Source organism: Cetorhinus maximus, chromosome 16 (assembly GCF_964194155.1).
Source record: "Cetorhinus maximus chromosome 16, sCetMax3.hap1.1, whole genome shotgun sequence".
Lineage (NCBI taxonomy): Eukaryota > Metazoa > Chordata > Chondrichthyes > Lamniformes > Cetorhinidae > Cetorhinus > Cetorhinus maximus.
In genome coordinates this window covers 42,385,334-42,402,401 of record NC_135894.1, presented here as the reverse complement: position 1 = coordinate 42,402,401, position 17,068 = coordinate 42,385,334, and the positions used below count along the sequence as shown (strand labels likewise).

The 17,068-nt window shown below is 42.8% G+C and overlaps 1 protein-coding gene across 3 annotated transcripts in view; it reads right to left on the bottom strand.

Annotated features, from left to right (window-relative positions):
• Positions 1-16,140, bottom strand: part of rpgra (retinitis pigmentosa GTPase regulator a) — a 60,794-nt gene extending 44,654 nt beyond the window's left edge. The window contains exons 1-2 of one of the 3 annotated variants that reach the window (XM_078559765.1): positions 16,077-16,136; positions 14,946-15,038 (exon numbers count right to left, since the gene is read on the bottom strand). Coding sequence is in view for 1 of the 3 variants with exons in the window: in XM_078559763.1 (XP_078415889.1) it covers positions 16,077-16,116 (40 nt within the window). In the remaining 2 variants the exon portion in view is untranslated. Of the gene's footprint in view, positions 1-14,945; positions 15,039-15,562; positions 15,648-16,076 lie in introns of all 3 variants that reach the window. The other 2 variants (XM_078559764.1, XM_078559763.1) reach the window with 2 other exon arrangements.
• Positions 16,141-17,068: the final 928 nt, after the last annotated feature.

Here is a 17,068-nt window from a genome sequence, read left to right as displayed (position 1 = left end):
CACCGAGACAAACATCAACTGCAGCTGGAGGGTCATTAACTTGGTGAAAGGCACTCTTTGGTCTGCCCAAAACTTGCTGGTCTTCCGGTGCAAAGAATTGTCCCCGGCCAAGTGTTGCAGACGGGCACATTCCAAGGTCCAGGACTATGTGTGGATGGATGCACTAAAGCTTAAGGCAGCCACCACAGAGGTGCAATGGGGAAAGGTTGCTGTCTTAGACCTTTCCTTTCAGCCATAGTGCACCGAGGGGCTGGGAATTGTATTGACCCCCGAGAGCTGTATGACTCACATTGAACATGTGCAGTGATTATATGCATCACAATTATATTCAAGCATCTCAGATTACAACATGATCTATGTAGATAACTTGAATATTATTGCACTGTGATGGCCATTTTGAAATGTTTTGTAAGTTCTTTCAGATATTTTATAAAGTATATCTTTGCCAAAAAATGAGAGATAGGTAATGGGCTACTTAAATTTACAAATTCAAACTGAAAAGCTTAAACTGCAATTGAGGAAAAACAAGATAGTGGACAGAGCTTGAGATACAATTAAAAGGTAAAGCTGGATGAGTGGCCACATCTGCATTGAGCAGCTGGTGCCTGCAACATTGACAAAGACAACTGTTTACTTAATGGATTTCTATAATAAACATTTAGAAAGGCAGCTCCATGTTAAATAATCAACATAAAACATGTTACTCAAACTCATGTCACAGGACATATTTATAGACAGGCAGTGAGAAGTAGATTTTATTTATATATTTTATCACAGAATGTGCATGTACGGATACAATGTGGAAGTCTGTAACTGGTCAGTTACCTTTTGTGAGAATGTCTTTAGATGAAGGTGATCTTAGTGATTACAGGGATGTGTGCTCAGAAGCTCACCGAGAGATTATATGTAACACCAAGGTTGTGTGAACAGTCTGGTTTAGTCTCAGACAGTTGCAAGGGAGAGGGATGGATTCAGTAGCGAGGGAATGAAGTTTGCAGTGAGGACAGAAGACAATGGCATCCCAATAATTTCTGCTCACCAAGTACTGGGTGTCAGATAAACAGTGTGATAATTTGGCAACAGTGGAGGAGTCCAGAGAGATGGTGGCAAGGTAGTGCTGGAACAAATTTCTGCTCATCCAGTACTGACTAGATGCTGGACAAGCCATCAGAAAATTTAGAGACCTTTAGGCCAAGGCAAAACAATGGCCAAACAAAGAAAACAGAGAAAAAAAATTCAAAAACACAGTTTAAGGAATCAATGCACGTAACTTTCGTGGCGTGGCAGAGTTGGATTGCCATGTCACTCCTATCTAGCTGGAAATGAGGCTGCCCCTTTCTCACCCAACCTTCTGACTCAGGCCAGGCGAGAACACTGCAGTGCAGCAGGTTCCTGGGGCCTTGTGTCGAGGGCTGGAGAGTTAAGGCTGGGCGGGCGGGCAGTACAGTCGGGGGGGGGTGGGGAGACAGGGGTACGCCTGGAGTGGGGGGAGGGGTGCAGGGGAAACTTCTGCTGATCCAGTACTGGATGTTGGACAAACAGTCAGAAAATTTAGAGATCTTGGGGCCAAAGCAAAATAATGGCCAAACAAAAAGAACTCAAGAATACATTCAAATACACTCTTCCCAAGGAATGCCAGTCAGGTTGTGAAGGAGTACTGCCATTTCTGATCAAATATCAACCACTGTTTGTGTAACTCTCTAGCTGCCATGCATCCATCACCCTCTGCCTACTGGACTGTTTTCATTGTGCTAATGTTGTGCTCTAGCTCTCTTTCTTTTTCTCCTTCCTTCTGTCTGAGCCAGAACCCAAGGAGAGGTAAGCCAATAGGCAGCTTGAAGCCACATGACAGAGGCCTGTGCAGACTCTTCTTTTTCCTTCATTTGTTTCCCAGTGCTGAGAAGCTAGTGCTCCATGCACTCACCTCCTGTCTCACCCTCGCCAACCTCTCCACCAACTCCTTTCCCACTCTCTCATTGCTTGTTGGTGCCCTCTCTCTCTCTCGACTTGTTGGCAACATAAGTGTGAAAACTAACGCTGTGCTTTCAGATGCAGATTGTTCCAGGATCAGGACATGAAAGATGCTTTTATAGTAAATTATTCTGTAACTTTCAAACTGCAGCTCCTGACTGAAATCTGACCTATCATGTGCCCTGCCTTCTGATTTTCTCTCCTGTACTAGAACTCCCCTCTATCCATAATAGATGCATCGGATTTGATACCTCTTAGATTTAAAAAAAAAGGTAGTTTGAGGAGTAGGATTCTTTCCCACTTGGTCAGATAAAAGCTCCAATAAAATGGTCTGGACTACAAATTTGCCAACTACAGAAGAAAGATTTTTCAGTTGCTCATCTTTACATAACGGCCAAAAATCAGGAGGAAATGCATACAAGGGACTTTGGTTTCTCCTGCTCAGAATGCTAACATGTTAATAAAGTAAACTGGATAAATCCACTGGAATTTTTCGAGGAGGTAACTGGTAGAGTTGATGAGGGGGAGCCAGTGGATGTGGTTTATTTGGACTTTCAGAAGGCTTTCGACAAAGTCCCACATAAGAGATTGGCATGTAAGATTAAAGCACATGAGATTGGGGGTAGTGTATTGAGATGGATAGAAAACTGGTTGGCAGACAGAAACAAAGAGTAGGAATAAACGGATCTTTTTCCGAATGGCAGGCAATGACTAGTGAGGTACCGCAGGGACCGGTGCTTGGACCCCGATTATTCACAATATATATTAATGACTTAGATGAGGGAATTAAATGTAATATCTCCAAATTTGCAGATGACACAAAGCTGGGTGGGAGGGTGAGCTGTGAGGTGGATGCAGAGATGCTTCAGTGTGTTTTGGACAAGCTGACTGAGTGGGCAAATGCATGGCAGATGCAGTATAAAGTAGATAAATGTGAAGTTATCCATTTTGATAGCAAAAACAGGAAGGCAGATTATTATCTGAATGGCTATAAATTGAGAGAGGGGAATGTGCAACGAGACCTGGGTATCCTTGTACACCAGTCGCTGAAGGTAAGCATGCAGGTGCAGCAGGTGGTAAAGAAAGCAAATAGTATGTTGGCCTTCATAGCCAGAGGATTTGAGTACAGGTACAGGGATGACTTGCTGCAATTGTACAGGGCCTTGGTGAGGCCACACCTGGAATATTGTGTGCAGTTTTGGTCTCCTTATCTGAGGAAGGATGTACTTGCTATAGAGGGAGTACAGCGAAGGTTTACCCGACTGATTCCTGGGATGACGGGACTGACATATGAAGAGAGATTGAGTCGATTAGGATTATATTCGCTGGAGTTCAGAAGAATTAGGGGGAATCTCATAGAAACCTATAAATTTCTAACAGGACTAGACAGGGTAGATGCAGGAAGGATGTTCCCGATGGTGGGGGAGTCCAGAACCAGGGGTCACAGTCTGAGGATATGGGGTAGACCATTTAGAACTGAGATGAGGAGAAATGTCTTCACCCAGAGAGTGGTGAACCTGTGGAATTCGTTACCACAGAAGTAGTTGAGACCAAAACATTGTATGCTTTCAAGAAGGAGTTAGATATAGCTCTTGGGGCAAAAGGGATCAAAGTGTATGGGGAGAAAGCGGGAGCAGGCTATTGAGTTGGATGATCAGCCATGATCATAATGAATGGCGAGCAGACTCAAAGGGCCGAATGGCCTACTCCTGCTCCTAGTTTCTACGTTTCTATAAAATTATATCCCTAAAAGTGCTGCATTTGCATACAGGCTCATCATATCTCAAATGTTCCAATATGCTTTATATGCAATTAGTTGCTTTGAAGTATAGTCACTGTTGTTAGGCAAACACAGCCACCATTTTGCATACAGCTAGATTTTACATACAGCAAAACAGATGAATTACCAACCAACCTGTATTTTTTTTAAAAAGCAAATAAGGCAATATGTTGTAGAAATATTCCTGGTACACTGAGGAGCTTATGTTACCCTCAACCACAACATGAATTAACATTTGTTACATTATATAAATGGGCACATCAAAAGACTGCAGGAGTTTTCCTTTCTTTTCTACCAACAAGTTAAGATAACCATCAACTAATGTATTAACAGGCAATATTACATGATAGCATCTAATGACCCAGATTTCTCAACAGCCATTAAATAGCTAGAACATTGTATGACTACTAACTTGTATGTACACGGTATTTTCAGTGGCATCAAGTATTACCTGGTAACATGATAATACAAGATGCTCACATTACAAATTAGAAACAAACAGCCGGGTTAGTCACAATGAGTGCTCATTTCAAATATTTATTTGTAGTGTTGATGTAACCTTTAGAACTGTATGCACTTCATTTGCCCCAGAAAAGAAAGCAGCTGCTCCACATTCCCTGGAAAAGATTATACTTAGTAGGTAATAAAACAATTCAGATAATGTACACATCTGCTAATTGAATATACTCAAGATATCAAAGCAGTGATTTTCCAACTAACATCCATAAAGTCATGACTTGAATCTAGATTTCTGTCAATGGACAAGCAATTCCCATCTAGTTTCAGATGGTCACTTGGTGGAACTACACAGCAACCATGTAAACATGACTGTCTATTCATCATTTTGAATAATTGGGGGACATCAAATGACTGGTCGCATCGCATCATGGCATGTTGCTTCATTCTTACTTAGTGTCAGCTCAATAAAGGAGATTTTTGATAACATTAGTGAGGTACAATGTTAGTTAAACCATGCAGAGAGACTGGGAAGTGCACAGACAGGTAAATACAGGAGTTGCTGCCACTAAAAGAACACAATGTGTTACCTCAATTCACAACCCTTGCTAACAATGCCCTCAAAGCTGAGGAAACACTTGTTTCCATATACCTTATGGATCACTGATATGGTCTTTCCAAAGTTTGAGGAGCAGGAATTCCCAGGAACAAATTAAATTTTGTGGGTGTGGAGAGCAGGGGGGAGGGGCATTCAGGATCTTTCCATAATGAATAATTTTAAAACTGGTATTTTACAGAAAACATTAACAGGCAAAATATTTATAATTGTTTTAAAAAAGGCAATCTTGACCCTTGGAAAACATTAATTTTGTTTGGCATTTGTTCCCACTTTATATAACCAACTGTCAAATAAGGTCAACAAAGCATAAGGAATAAACCCAAGAAGGATGATGCATATCAATCACTGATATGCACAGCAATATATCACAATATTAGTGTCCTTAAAAACTACACAAAAAAGCATTTAAAAGCAAGAACAATCATCCAAAGTATTTTTAAGCCTAACAAAACAACTAATATCCATATTATTTTGACTGAGACAATAGGCAGTCTGCGCTGAAACTGTATTTAATCACGATATAAAAATTACATATCCAATCATTCAAAATGGCAACAACTTGTCCACCAAGCTGTATTACATTTTGTGTCACAAAGTTTTAATGATGAGGCAGAGCAGTGGCAGAAAAGGAAGCAAATCCTGCACTCCGGAATCCAATCCCTTGTGGGACATCCTGCCCCATGTGATCAAAGATCTGTGGGTTGAGAATTGGCCTGTTCAGTCACATTAAGACCCATGACAATAAATTGCGACTCTGAGTAGACGTCATCCTCAAATCAAGGGGCAGCTGCCACTGACAAGAGAGTACCTGTGTCATTTGGCACTTTGACCTGAAAAGATCGATATTAAATCTAGTTTATCCTGCATCGGCTTGATAAAAGAATGCTTCAAGAGACCATTGTTTAATGGCTTTGAGAAGTTTCACAAGCTCATTAACACCATTCAGCGAACCTTAAGTACAAAATTAATGCAAGTAATTTGTCAACCTCAATCAGAGAGAACACGGACAAACTAAATCTGCTGAACCAAATACTAATTTACCAAGAAGTTGGCAATGAAAAGGGCATATCTTGGACCTGGATATTGTGAAACTAGAGATAAAACCAGAGAACTCTATACGAAAACACTGAAGACATATTTTATGCAACATTCATTGAACTTCTGTGATATGTTACAGTAATGGGTTGCAGTTGATAAGCCAATTATATTATGCATATCTCAAGATACAGGAACATAAACATTTGAATCAGGAATGCAATAGGAGTGAGGTTAAATTAGTACATTGGAACAGTAAACTCTTAAGTGTCCATTTAACTGATAGCCAATGTAATGATGTGCAGTGAGGTGCCCTTCCGTGATTGGAAAAATACTTTGTCCAGTTAATCTTGGAGAAGTTATTCCATCTGGCTTATTCAATGCATCACTTTGGAGCATTTACTGGAATTAGAAGAAAATATTATTCTTCCCAGATAGGTCATTTCTCAGACCAAGTGCAACAAAAACAACGAAAATATGATTTGCCTCAAATTGCCACAGCTCTAACACATTAAACTATATACACGAAAGGTTCCTACTTATGCCAGGATATAATTGCAAAGGTGCCTTTCTTAATCAACCATTAGTCATGCGCAAGCCTAAATTGCAACAATTATGAAGGACAGGGCAGCCAAGACTGATCTTCTCTTCGGAAAGGTCACTAGAGAACAACCAGAAATATGAATCCAAGCTGCCCTATCCCCTTCCTCACTGGTGACCGGAGTTCACTTCTAGCAATCTCATTGCTACGTTGTCTAAAATCAGCTAATTCAACACAAATTTGGATCCAACAACTTATATCTCTTTTGTACTTTTAACATATAAAACATCCCATGGCACTTTATAGACAGGTAAAAGTAAAACAGACACCAAGTCAGAAACAAGTGTGCCAGCTGTGGCTCAGTTGGTGGCACTCTCGCCTCTACGATACAAGGTTCCAGGTTCAAGTCACACTCAACCACTTGAGCATAAACATCAAGGCTGACATACCATTAAGGGAGTGCTGCACTACCAGAGGGGCCATCTTTCAATTGAGATATGGACGTAAAAAAATCCTATGACAGTGTTTCGAAGAAGAGATTTATAGCAAAAATAAAAATACCTGGAAAAACTCAGCAGGTCTGGCAGCATCTGCAGAGAGGAACACTGGATTTCCAGCATCCGCAGTTTTTTGCTTTTAAGAGATTTATCCCTGATATCTTGGCCAATATTTATCCCTCAAGCATCTTCTGCTGTTGATTTATTTTTACCAGAATCAGGCCATGCTACACAGTTCAGAAAACTCTTTCGTAAATTATTTTTCTAGATGTCTGCCTTGTCTCAGTGGTTGAACTCTTGTGTACAATTCATGACAGTTCATAAGATTTGTAACAAGCTACAAATCAGTGAATATTAGAATACTGGCATAAAAGCAAAATACTCTGGATGCTCGAAATCTGAAATAAAAACAGAAAATGCTGGAAAAACTCAGCAGGTCTGGCAGCATCTGTGGACAGAGAAGCAGAGTTAACATGGAGTCTGTATGACTCTTTTTCAGCAGCACTGAAGAAGAGTCATACGGACTCGAAACATTAACTCTGCTTCTCTCTCCACAGATGCTGCCAGACCTGCTGAGTTTTTCCGGCATTTTCTGTTTTTATTTTATATTAGAACACTGGCGTTGGACTTGGAACACACAAGATCATACACAGTGGTGACAGCTTTGGTGCAGTAGTAGTACTCTTGCCTGAGGCAGATGGTTGTGTTTTTTACTCCAATTTTGAGCAAGTAATCTAGCTCAACACAAGTGCAGTACAGAGGAAATGCTGCACTGCAAGGGTGCTGTCTTTTGGATGATAGGTTAAACTGAGGTCCACCTTCTCAGGTGGGTGAGAAAGACCCCATAACACAATTTGAAGGAAACAGGGAGTTCCCCATGTCCTGGAAAACATTTAACCATTCCTAAACAGCCAAATACTATTTAATCTTTTATTAAGTTTGCACAGAGAAGACAAATGCTAGAGGTAGCTCAGGCAGACATGTTGGACAATGAGTTCTGATGAAGGATCTACATCCAAAACCATCTTTTTCTTTAAGCAGAATCTAATGGAAATTTCCAACATTTCGGATTTCCAGCACTTGCAGTTGTTTTTTTTCATTCATTCATGGGATGTGGATTTTGCTGGCTGGGCCAGCATTTATCGCCCATCCCTAATTGCCCTTGAGAAGGTGGTGGTGAGCTGCCTTCTTGAACCGTTGAAGTCCATGTGGTGTAGGTACACCCACAATGCTGTTAGGAAGGGAGTTCCAGGATTTTGACCTGGCGACAGTGAAGGAACGGCGATATATTTCCAAGTCAGGATGGTGAGTGACTTGGAGGGGAACTTGCAGGTGATGGCGTTCCCATCTATCTGCTCCCCTTGTCCTTCTAGACGGTAGTGGTCGCAGGTTTGGAAGGTGCTGTCGAACAAGCCTTGATGAATTCCTGTAACGCATCTTGTAGATGGTGCACACTGCTACTACTGTGTGTCGGTGGTGGAGGGAGTGAATGTTTGCAGATGTGGTGCCAATCAAGCGGGCTTCTTTGTCCTGGACTGTGTCAAGCTTCTTGAGTGTTGTGGGATCTGCACTCCATCCAGGCAAGTGGGGAGTATTCTGTCACACTCCTGCCTTGTGCCTTGTAGATGGTGGACAGGCTTTGGGAGTCAAGAGGTGAATTACTCATTGCACGATTCCTAGCCTCTGCCCTGGTCTTGTAGTCAGTGTTTATATGGCTAGTCAAGTTCAATTTCTGATCAATGGTAACCCCCTAGGATGTTGATAGTGGGAGATTCAGTGATGATAATGGCATTGAACATCAAGGGCAATGGTTGCATTCTCTCTTGTTGAAGATGGGCATTGCCTGACACTTATGTGGTGCAGATGTTACTTACCACTTGTTAGCCCAAGTCTGGATATTGTCCAAGTCTTACTGCATTTGGACATGGGCTGCTTCAGTATCTGAGGAGTCACGAATGGTGCTGAACATTGTGCAATCATCAGCGAACATCCCCACTTCTGACCTTATGATGGAAGGAAGGTCATTGATGAAGCAGCTGAAGATGGTTGGGCCGAGGACACTACCCTGAGGAACTCCTGCAGTGATGTCCTGGAGCTGTGATGATTGTCCTCCAACAACCACAACCATCTTCCTTTGTGCTAGGTATGACTCCAACCAGCGGAGAGTTATCCCCTGTTTCTATTGACTCCAGTTTTGCTAGGGCTCCTTGATACCACATTCTGTCATGAGCAGTCACTCTCACCTCACCTTGGGAGTTTAGCTCTTTTGTCCATGTTTGAACGAAGACTGTAATGAGGTCAGGAGCCGAGTGGCCCTGGTGGAACCCAAACTGTGCGTCAGTGAGCAGGTTATTGCTAAGCAAGTGCTGCTTGATTGCACTGTTGATGACCCCTTCCGTTACTTTACTGATGGAGAGTAGGCTAATGGGGCGATAATTGGCCGGGTTGGATTTGTCCTGCTTTTTGTGTACAGGACATACCTGGGCAATTTTCCACATAGCCAGGTAGATGCCAGTGTTGTAGCAGTACTGAAACAGCTTGGCTAGGGGCGTGGCAAGTTCTGAAGCACAAGTACTACTGCTGGAATATTGTCAGGGCCCATAGCCTTTGCAGTGTCCAGTGTCTTCAGCCCTTTCTTGATATCACATGGAATGAATTGAATTGGCTGAAGACTGGCATCTGTGATGCTGGGAACCTCTGGAGGAGGCCGAGATGGATTATCCACTTGGCACTTCTGGCTGAAGATTGTAGCAAATACTTCAGCCTTATCTTTTGCGCTGCTGTGCTGGGCTCCTACGTCATTGAGGGTGGGGATATTTGTAGAGCCTCCTCCTCCAGCGAGTTGTCTAATTGTCCACCATCATTCAAGACTGGGTGTGGCAGGACTGCAGAGCTTAGATCTGATCCGTTGGTTGTGGATTTGCCTAGCTCTGTCTATCACTTGCTGCTTATGCTGTTTGGCACGCAAACAGTCCTGTGTTATAACTTCCCAGGTTGACACCTCATTTTTAGATATGCCGATTGCTGCTCCTGGAATGCCCTCCTGCACTCTTCATTGAACCAGGGTTGATCTCCTGGCTTGATGGTAATGGTAGAGTGGGGGATATGCCAGGCCATGAGGTTACAGATTGTGCTCGAGTACAATTCTGCTGCTGCTGATGGCCCACAGCGCCTCATGAATGCCCAATCCTGAGTTGCTAGATCTGTTCGAAATCTGTCCCATTTTGCACAATGGTAGTGCCACACAACACAATGGAGGGTATCCTCAATGTGAAGGTGGGACTTCGTCTCCACAATGACTGCACGGTGGTCACTCCTACCGATACCATTAGGGACGGACGCACCTGTGGCAGGCAGGTTTGTGAGGATGAAGTCAAGTATATTTTTCCCTCTTGTTGGTTCCCTCAGCTAGCCCCAGTCTAGCAGCTGTGTTATTTAGGACTCGGCCAGCTCAGTCGGTAGTAGCACTACTGAGCCACTCTTGGTGATGGACATTGAAGTCCCCTACCCAGAGTACATTCTGGGCCTTTCCCACCCTCAGTACTTCCTCCATGCGGTGCTCAACATGGAGGAGCACTGATTCATCAGCTGAGGGAGGGCGGTATGTGGCAATCAGCAGGAGGTTTCCTTGCCCATGTTTGACCTGATGCCGTGACACTTCATGGGGCATGGAGTCGATGTTGAGGACTCCCAGGGCAACTCCCTCCCGACTGTATACCACTGTGCCACCAACTCTGCTGTCCTGTCAGTGGGACAGGACATACCCAGGGATGGTAATGGTGGTGTCTAGAACATTATCTGTAGGTTTTAATCCATGAGGATGACTATGACTGTTGCTTGACTAGTCTGTGAGACAGCTCTCCCAATTTTGGTACCAGCCCCCAGATGTTAGTAAGGAGGACTTTGCAGGATCGACAGGGCTGAGTTTGCCGTTGTCGTTTCCGGTGCCTTGGTCGATGCCGGTTGGGTCCATCCAGTTTCATTCCTTTTCGTGACTTTGTAACAATTTGTTACAACTGATTGGCCTGCTAGGCCATTTCAGAGGGCATTTAAGAGTCAACCACATTGCTGAGAGTTTGGAGTCACATGTAGGCCAGACCAGGTAAGGGCGACATTAGTCCAGATGGGTTTTTACAACAATCGACAATGGTTTTTATTGAATTCAAATTTCACCAACTGCCATTGTGGGATTCGAACCCAGGTCCCCAGAGCATTACCCTGGGTCTCTGGATTACTAGCCCAGTGACAATACCACTGCGCCATCGTCTCCCCATTTTTTTTTTATTGGTACCCTTTAATACCTTAACTAGTGAAAACCAATTATTGACCCTTTCTATTTTACCTGCCCAAACAATAAACTCGTGACCCCTTCAATACCTTAGCCACGTCAACACATTACAAACCTTCACACCATTTTACTATCATGCTAACAAATGTGCCATTCAATATTTTCCCTCACAAAACTAAAAAATAACTGAGCTTTACTAGGAACTCTGCTAACACCACTGAAACTCATACCAAGTCAAACTCAAGCTGGGTTTTGTAGATCTCTCTGACATATGAAAAAGTAGATTGATTCCCTGCCTTTCCAGCTATTGGCCAAAGTACTGATTTTATAGGACACGTGTGCTGCCAGAACTTAGACTCAATTCCTGGTTCTGAAAAAACAAACAGAACTTCACTGGAGGTTCATGCAAGTAGGGATTCAAAACGTTTGGAAACAAATGATGGGTCACCAGGGAGGATCACCAGCTGTGGCCAATGTCGAAAGGTGCCAATAAGGAGAGAAGGGGGGAGAAGATGTTAATGGGAAGTAATGAGAGCACCATGAATTAGTCTTGCACTATTTAATATGTATCTTTACCAGCACTTTCAATCCCAGTGTTGCAATAACCATACCTTGCTCCCTCCCCCCTCAATCTTTCCTCCAGGTGTGGACAGGAAACCACAGCCTAACATCATCAACTTGCACCTACAAAGCATCTTTAATGTTGGTGAAATCAAAATTGAAAAATGGATTCTGAACCAAAGAAAGAGATTGAGTACAGATGACCAGAAGTTTGGATAAAGGGCAGGTTTTAAAAAGGGGCTCAGAACATGAAAGGCAGAGAGGTTTAGAGGTAAGAATTTTGAAAGCCGGGGCTTAGACAACTGAGAATGCAACTGATGGGCAGAAGAGAGAAAAGGATTCATATGGCACCAGAGTCAGAGAAATGAAGGGTTTAGAGTAGGGGTTGTAAGGCTGAAAAAGGCTACAGGCATAGAAAGGGACAATGTCATGGAAGAATCTAAGCACAAGGATGTGAAATTTCAATTTAAGTTGGAAATCAATGCAGGTCAGTGAGGATATGGTTGATGATCGACTAGGACTCGTTGTTGGGGTGAGGGCATATTTATGGATGAAATTAATACGAGTAGGATAAGAGTGTAGGCAGGAAAGCATTGAAATAGTCAAGTCTGCCAAGAGACAAAGTCATGATGCATGAGAGTTTTAGCTACAAATGACTGAGGAAGAGGTGAAAGTAGGCAACTTTTTTGAGTGAGAAGATATGGGGCTGGGAGTTCAGTTCAAGGTCCAAAGGGCACCAAGATGAGAAGTGCATAATTCAACCTGTCAGCGATCGAGAAAGGGAAGAAAATCAGTGATGGGTGCAGAGTTTGTGACTGTTGATGTTGGCTTAAGTCTTTCTGAAGTTTAATTTGAAAAAATTGTGGCTCATTCAAGACTTGATTGGAGAAAGACCGCAGAAGGCTGCGGCACAAGGGGATTTGGGAGTCCTTGTGCATGAATCCCAAAAAGCTAACATACAAGTTCAATAGGTAATAGAGAAGGCAAATGGAATGTTTATTTCAAAGGGAATGGAGTGCAAAAATAGGGAAATCTTGCACTAGTTAGACCACACCTAGAATACTGTGAACAATTTTGGTCCCCTTATCTAAGGAAAGATATACTGGCATTGAAGGAAGTACAGAGAAGGTTCACTAGGTTGATCCTGGGTATGGAGGGATTTTCTTACGAGGAGAGGTTGAGTAGGTTGGACCTGTACTCATTGGAATTTAGAAGAATGAGAGGCAACCTTACTGAAACATATAAGATTCTTAGGGGGCTTGACAGGGTAGATGCTGAGAGGTTGTTTCCCCTTGTGAAAGTCTAGGACCAGAGGGCATAATTTCAGAGTAAGGTGGCACCCATTTAAAGCAGAGATGAGGAGGAATTTCTTCTCTCAGAGGGTAGTCAATCTGTGGAAATTCTTTACTGCAGAGAGCTGTAGAGGCTGGGTCGTTAAGTATATTCAAGGCGGAGATAGACAGATTTTTAATCAGTAAGGGAATCAAGAGTTATGGGGAAAAGGCAGGAAAGTGGAGTTGAGGATTATCAGATCAACCATGACCTCATTGAGTGGTGGAGCAGACTCGATGGACCAAATGGCCTACTTCCGCCCCTACGTCTTATGGTCTTATGGATGTTGGAAAAGCAGGCTGGCAGCATAGAGGGAATGGAAGGGTCAAAAGATTTTGTAGAGCCACAGAGCTGCATGTCAGCTAGCATGGGAATGCTGGGTGATCAACTGTAAAGTTAGAATGGGGTCAAGGGAGCAAAAAATTAATAAATAAATTAATAAAGTAAATAGAGAGGACAATAGTAACAAACTTGAGAACATAACCAGACTAGTGAAACGGGTAGACACACATGGCAAATAATATTGAATGGCAGATGTGTGATTGATACAAACTGGAAGGCAGGTCAAGGGGAAGCAGCATAAAATAAACTGTACAATTTTAAAGGGGTGCAGGAAGAGAGAGGCCAGGAGGTTCAAATGCACAAATCTTTACAGCTGATGGGACAAACTAATAAAGTGCACAGGCTTTAGAAATAGAAGCAGAATACAAAAGCAAGGAAATTATGCTATGCCTTTATAAATAATTGGCTTGGCCTCAGATGGAGTAAGTGTTCAATTCCAGATGCCACGCATTAGAAAAGGTGGGGAAATGGGATTAGAATAGTTAGGGACTTGATGACTCGCGCGGACACGATGAGCCGAAGGGCCTCTTTCCATGCTGTAAAACCGTATGACTCTATGTCAAGGCCTTGGAGTGGATGCAGTAAAGATTTACCAAAATGATACCATGGTGAGGTACTTCAGTTACGTAGACTGACTAAAGAAACTGGGAGTGCTCCAAAGTAGAGAAAGTTAAGAGTAAATGTAATAGCAGTATTCAAAATTATGAAGGGTTTTGACGGTTTGGCTTTATTTACTCTGTTTCTACTGGTGGTAGGTCAGTAACAAATAGATCCAAATTTAAGATAATTGGGAAAAGAATCAGAGGCAGATGAGGAGTTTTTTTTAAAACAGTGAATTATGATCTGGAATGCACTGCCTGAAAGGATGACGGAGGAGGATTCAATATTAACTTTCATAACGGAACCGGATACATACTTAAAAAGGAAACTTTGCTGGACTATGATGAAAGAGCAAAGAGTGCCAATAATTTGATTGCTCTTTAAAAAGGATTCGATGGGTTGAATAGCCGCCTTCCGTGCTACAAGATTCTATGACTCCAAGCAGAGAGGGCGTGGGGAAAACAAGTTGCTCTGGAGGAAAGTTTGGCTTCATGTGGTTACTGCCCTCTGAAATGACCCAATAAGTAACTCATTTCAAGGGCAATTAGGGATGGGCAACAAATGCTGGTCTTGCCAGCAACCCACATCCCATCAAAGAATATAAAAAACTGTGCAAGGGGCAGGGAGGAAGCAGCAGAGGCAGCTGAATGGGTCTCTCTCTGGGTAACAAAGAAGTCCTTGAACAACTCACACTTGTTGCTAGAGACGAGGGTGGAGGTAGCATGGAAGAGAAATTTTAAAAGATATCGGGTATGGGAGAAAAGCTTACTTTTGCTCTCGCCACTTATCCTGGAGTAGCAAGTGGCTTTGGCAGAGAGACTGACATTATTATACTCCAGTCAGAGCTGACAATGGATGGCCAATTATGCATCAGATAGGTTCAAATTTGTAGCCTTTAGGCTTAAGTGACTTTAGTACGAAACCTTACAATTTCTTCCGCCTTTAGGCCTGTACTATCACCATTTGCATCCATGTTCAAATTTCCAACAAACAAGCAGAGGATGAGAAGCAGAACACTAGCAGGAAGGAAAGAAAGAGGGAGAGAGAGAGAGAGAGAACACTCCTTCAACAGCACAAAATACAGTTCATCTAATTAGGAAACTCTTCTGTAAAGAGGCTGATACTAAGACAGTAAAACAGCTGAACGAAAAACTAAACCATTGCTTCTCAGGCTACACAGATGGTATAAACAGTCTCTGTACAATATGTGGGTTAATCCAATAGCAAGTATTTGTGCCACAAGGAGATTCCAAATTATAAGTTCGAATAACATTGGTTAATCTAATTAATTACTGGACTATGAACAGAATGAAATTATAATGCTACATTTCAGCATGAAATACCATATTTGCTAAAAAAGAACTGCCTGGCTCTTTGTTTTTCACAAATACCTAACATGTTGCAGCACCATGTCCCCTGTGACTGACTTCAAGGATGGAAGAATTCTACCGTTCGTTATTTGTAGGAAATGTGTAAAGAGCAATTTCACTAGTGAAAATCTTCCTCTTGGTGACCATTTTCCCTATTGCCCAAAACTTACACCTTTGTGTGTGCCATGAATTGGAATGATGTCCTCAGAGGCGCCATCGCTGCATAGGGATATTGGATATAGATTCAGTAGCTGCCTTTAGGAGGGAATTGAAGAAAAAAAATTGCAGAGTTATGGGGGAAAGAGCAGAGGTGAAGGGCTAACTAGACTGTTCTTCTAAAGAACTGGCACAGACTCAATGGGCCGAATGGCCTCCTGTGCTGTACTATTCTATGATTCAATGAATCGTCTTCATCTTTGGAGATACCACTCTCATTCTCCTCAAAATCCATTTCCCCTTGCGAAGTCCTTCTCCCTCCTCCCACCTGCTCTCCTGTCTCTCGCCAACACCAAGACCAGAAATGGGAAAGCACAGCAAGATTCCATCAAACCTGCCCTAAGCTCACCCACATTCACCAGGTCTGATCCCCCTGTTTAATATCCTCACTCACAGCTCCGGCCATTTCACTGCATTCATTAGCTGCGGCCCCGGGACAGACAGACACACTGTCTACCTGACACTCACCGGGTACCTCCTCTCCCTCCGACTCCGGCTCCGCCGCCATCTCTCCAGCACCGGCTTCCCAGGGGAGGGGGGGTGCCGACCCGGAAGTAAACAAACCCGCCTGCCATTGACAACCGAACAAACATCGGCCTCTGCAGCGGCATCCCGTGGCCACACTGCTGAACTGCAGCTCTGACCGCCAGCGCCGCTCGGTGGCCAGATCGCAGAATTGAAAATTCCCACCTGATCTTTGTCTCTCTCTCTCTCTCTGCTCTCTAAGGAACTGCACCAGCAAAACCCATAAGGACCCAACCACCAGCACACAGAGAAGCGCCAGCATCAAGCAGTCGCCCTACAAATGATAATGCCTTTTCATATATGTTTTGACGGTTCACGTTTTTGTTGGGGAGGACAGTAAACTAAACTGAAAAGGCAGAAATCAGAAAATCAAAAATTAAGGATAGTTTTTGGGAGTGGGTAGCAATGTCTCACAAGGTTTATAGGTCCACTTCTGTTTTCTATGTATACCAATGATTTGGATATAGACCTAGAGGGAGTGGTATGTAAATGACGTAAAAATGGAAGGTATAAATTAATTCTGTAGAAGACCAAAAGAAGCTGCAATTCACAACATAACAATGAATACATCCCTGTGGAGCAACCAAGGAGAGACAAAAAAGGACAAAGATATAAATGAGACAAACTGCAGTTTGTTATGATCCCAGTTGTTTTACTACTGGACAAGTCAGATTCCAGAGCGGAACCTAGCTGGATAGATCCTAACAATTTTTTTGAAACCATGGAGGAAAGTTACTGAACAAAGTCATAGGAGTCTGCTAATGTACTTTTAACACAAAGAATAAAACATTTATTAAGCAAGAAAAATGAACTATATTACACCAGACAGAAGGGTTGGAAAGTTCTCAATACGGACACGAATATGATTCAAATTTTCACTATTCATTCACCCCAGCTATCTCGTTACAGACACACACAAATTAGAAAAGATAAAA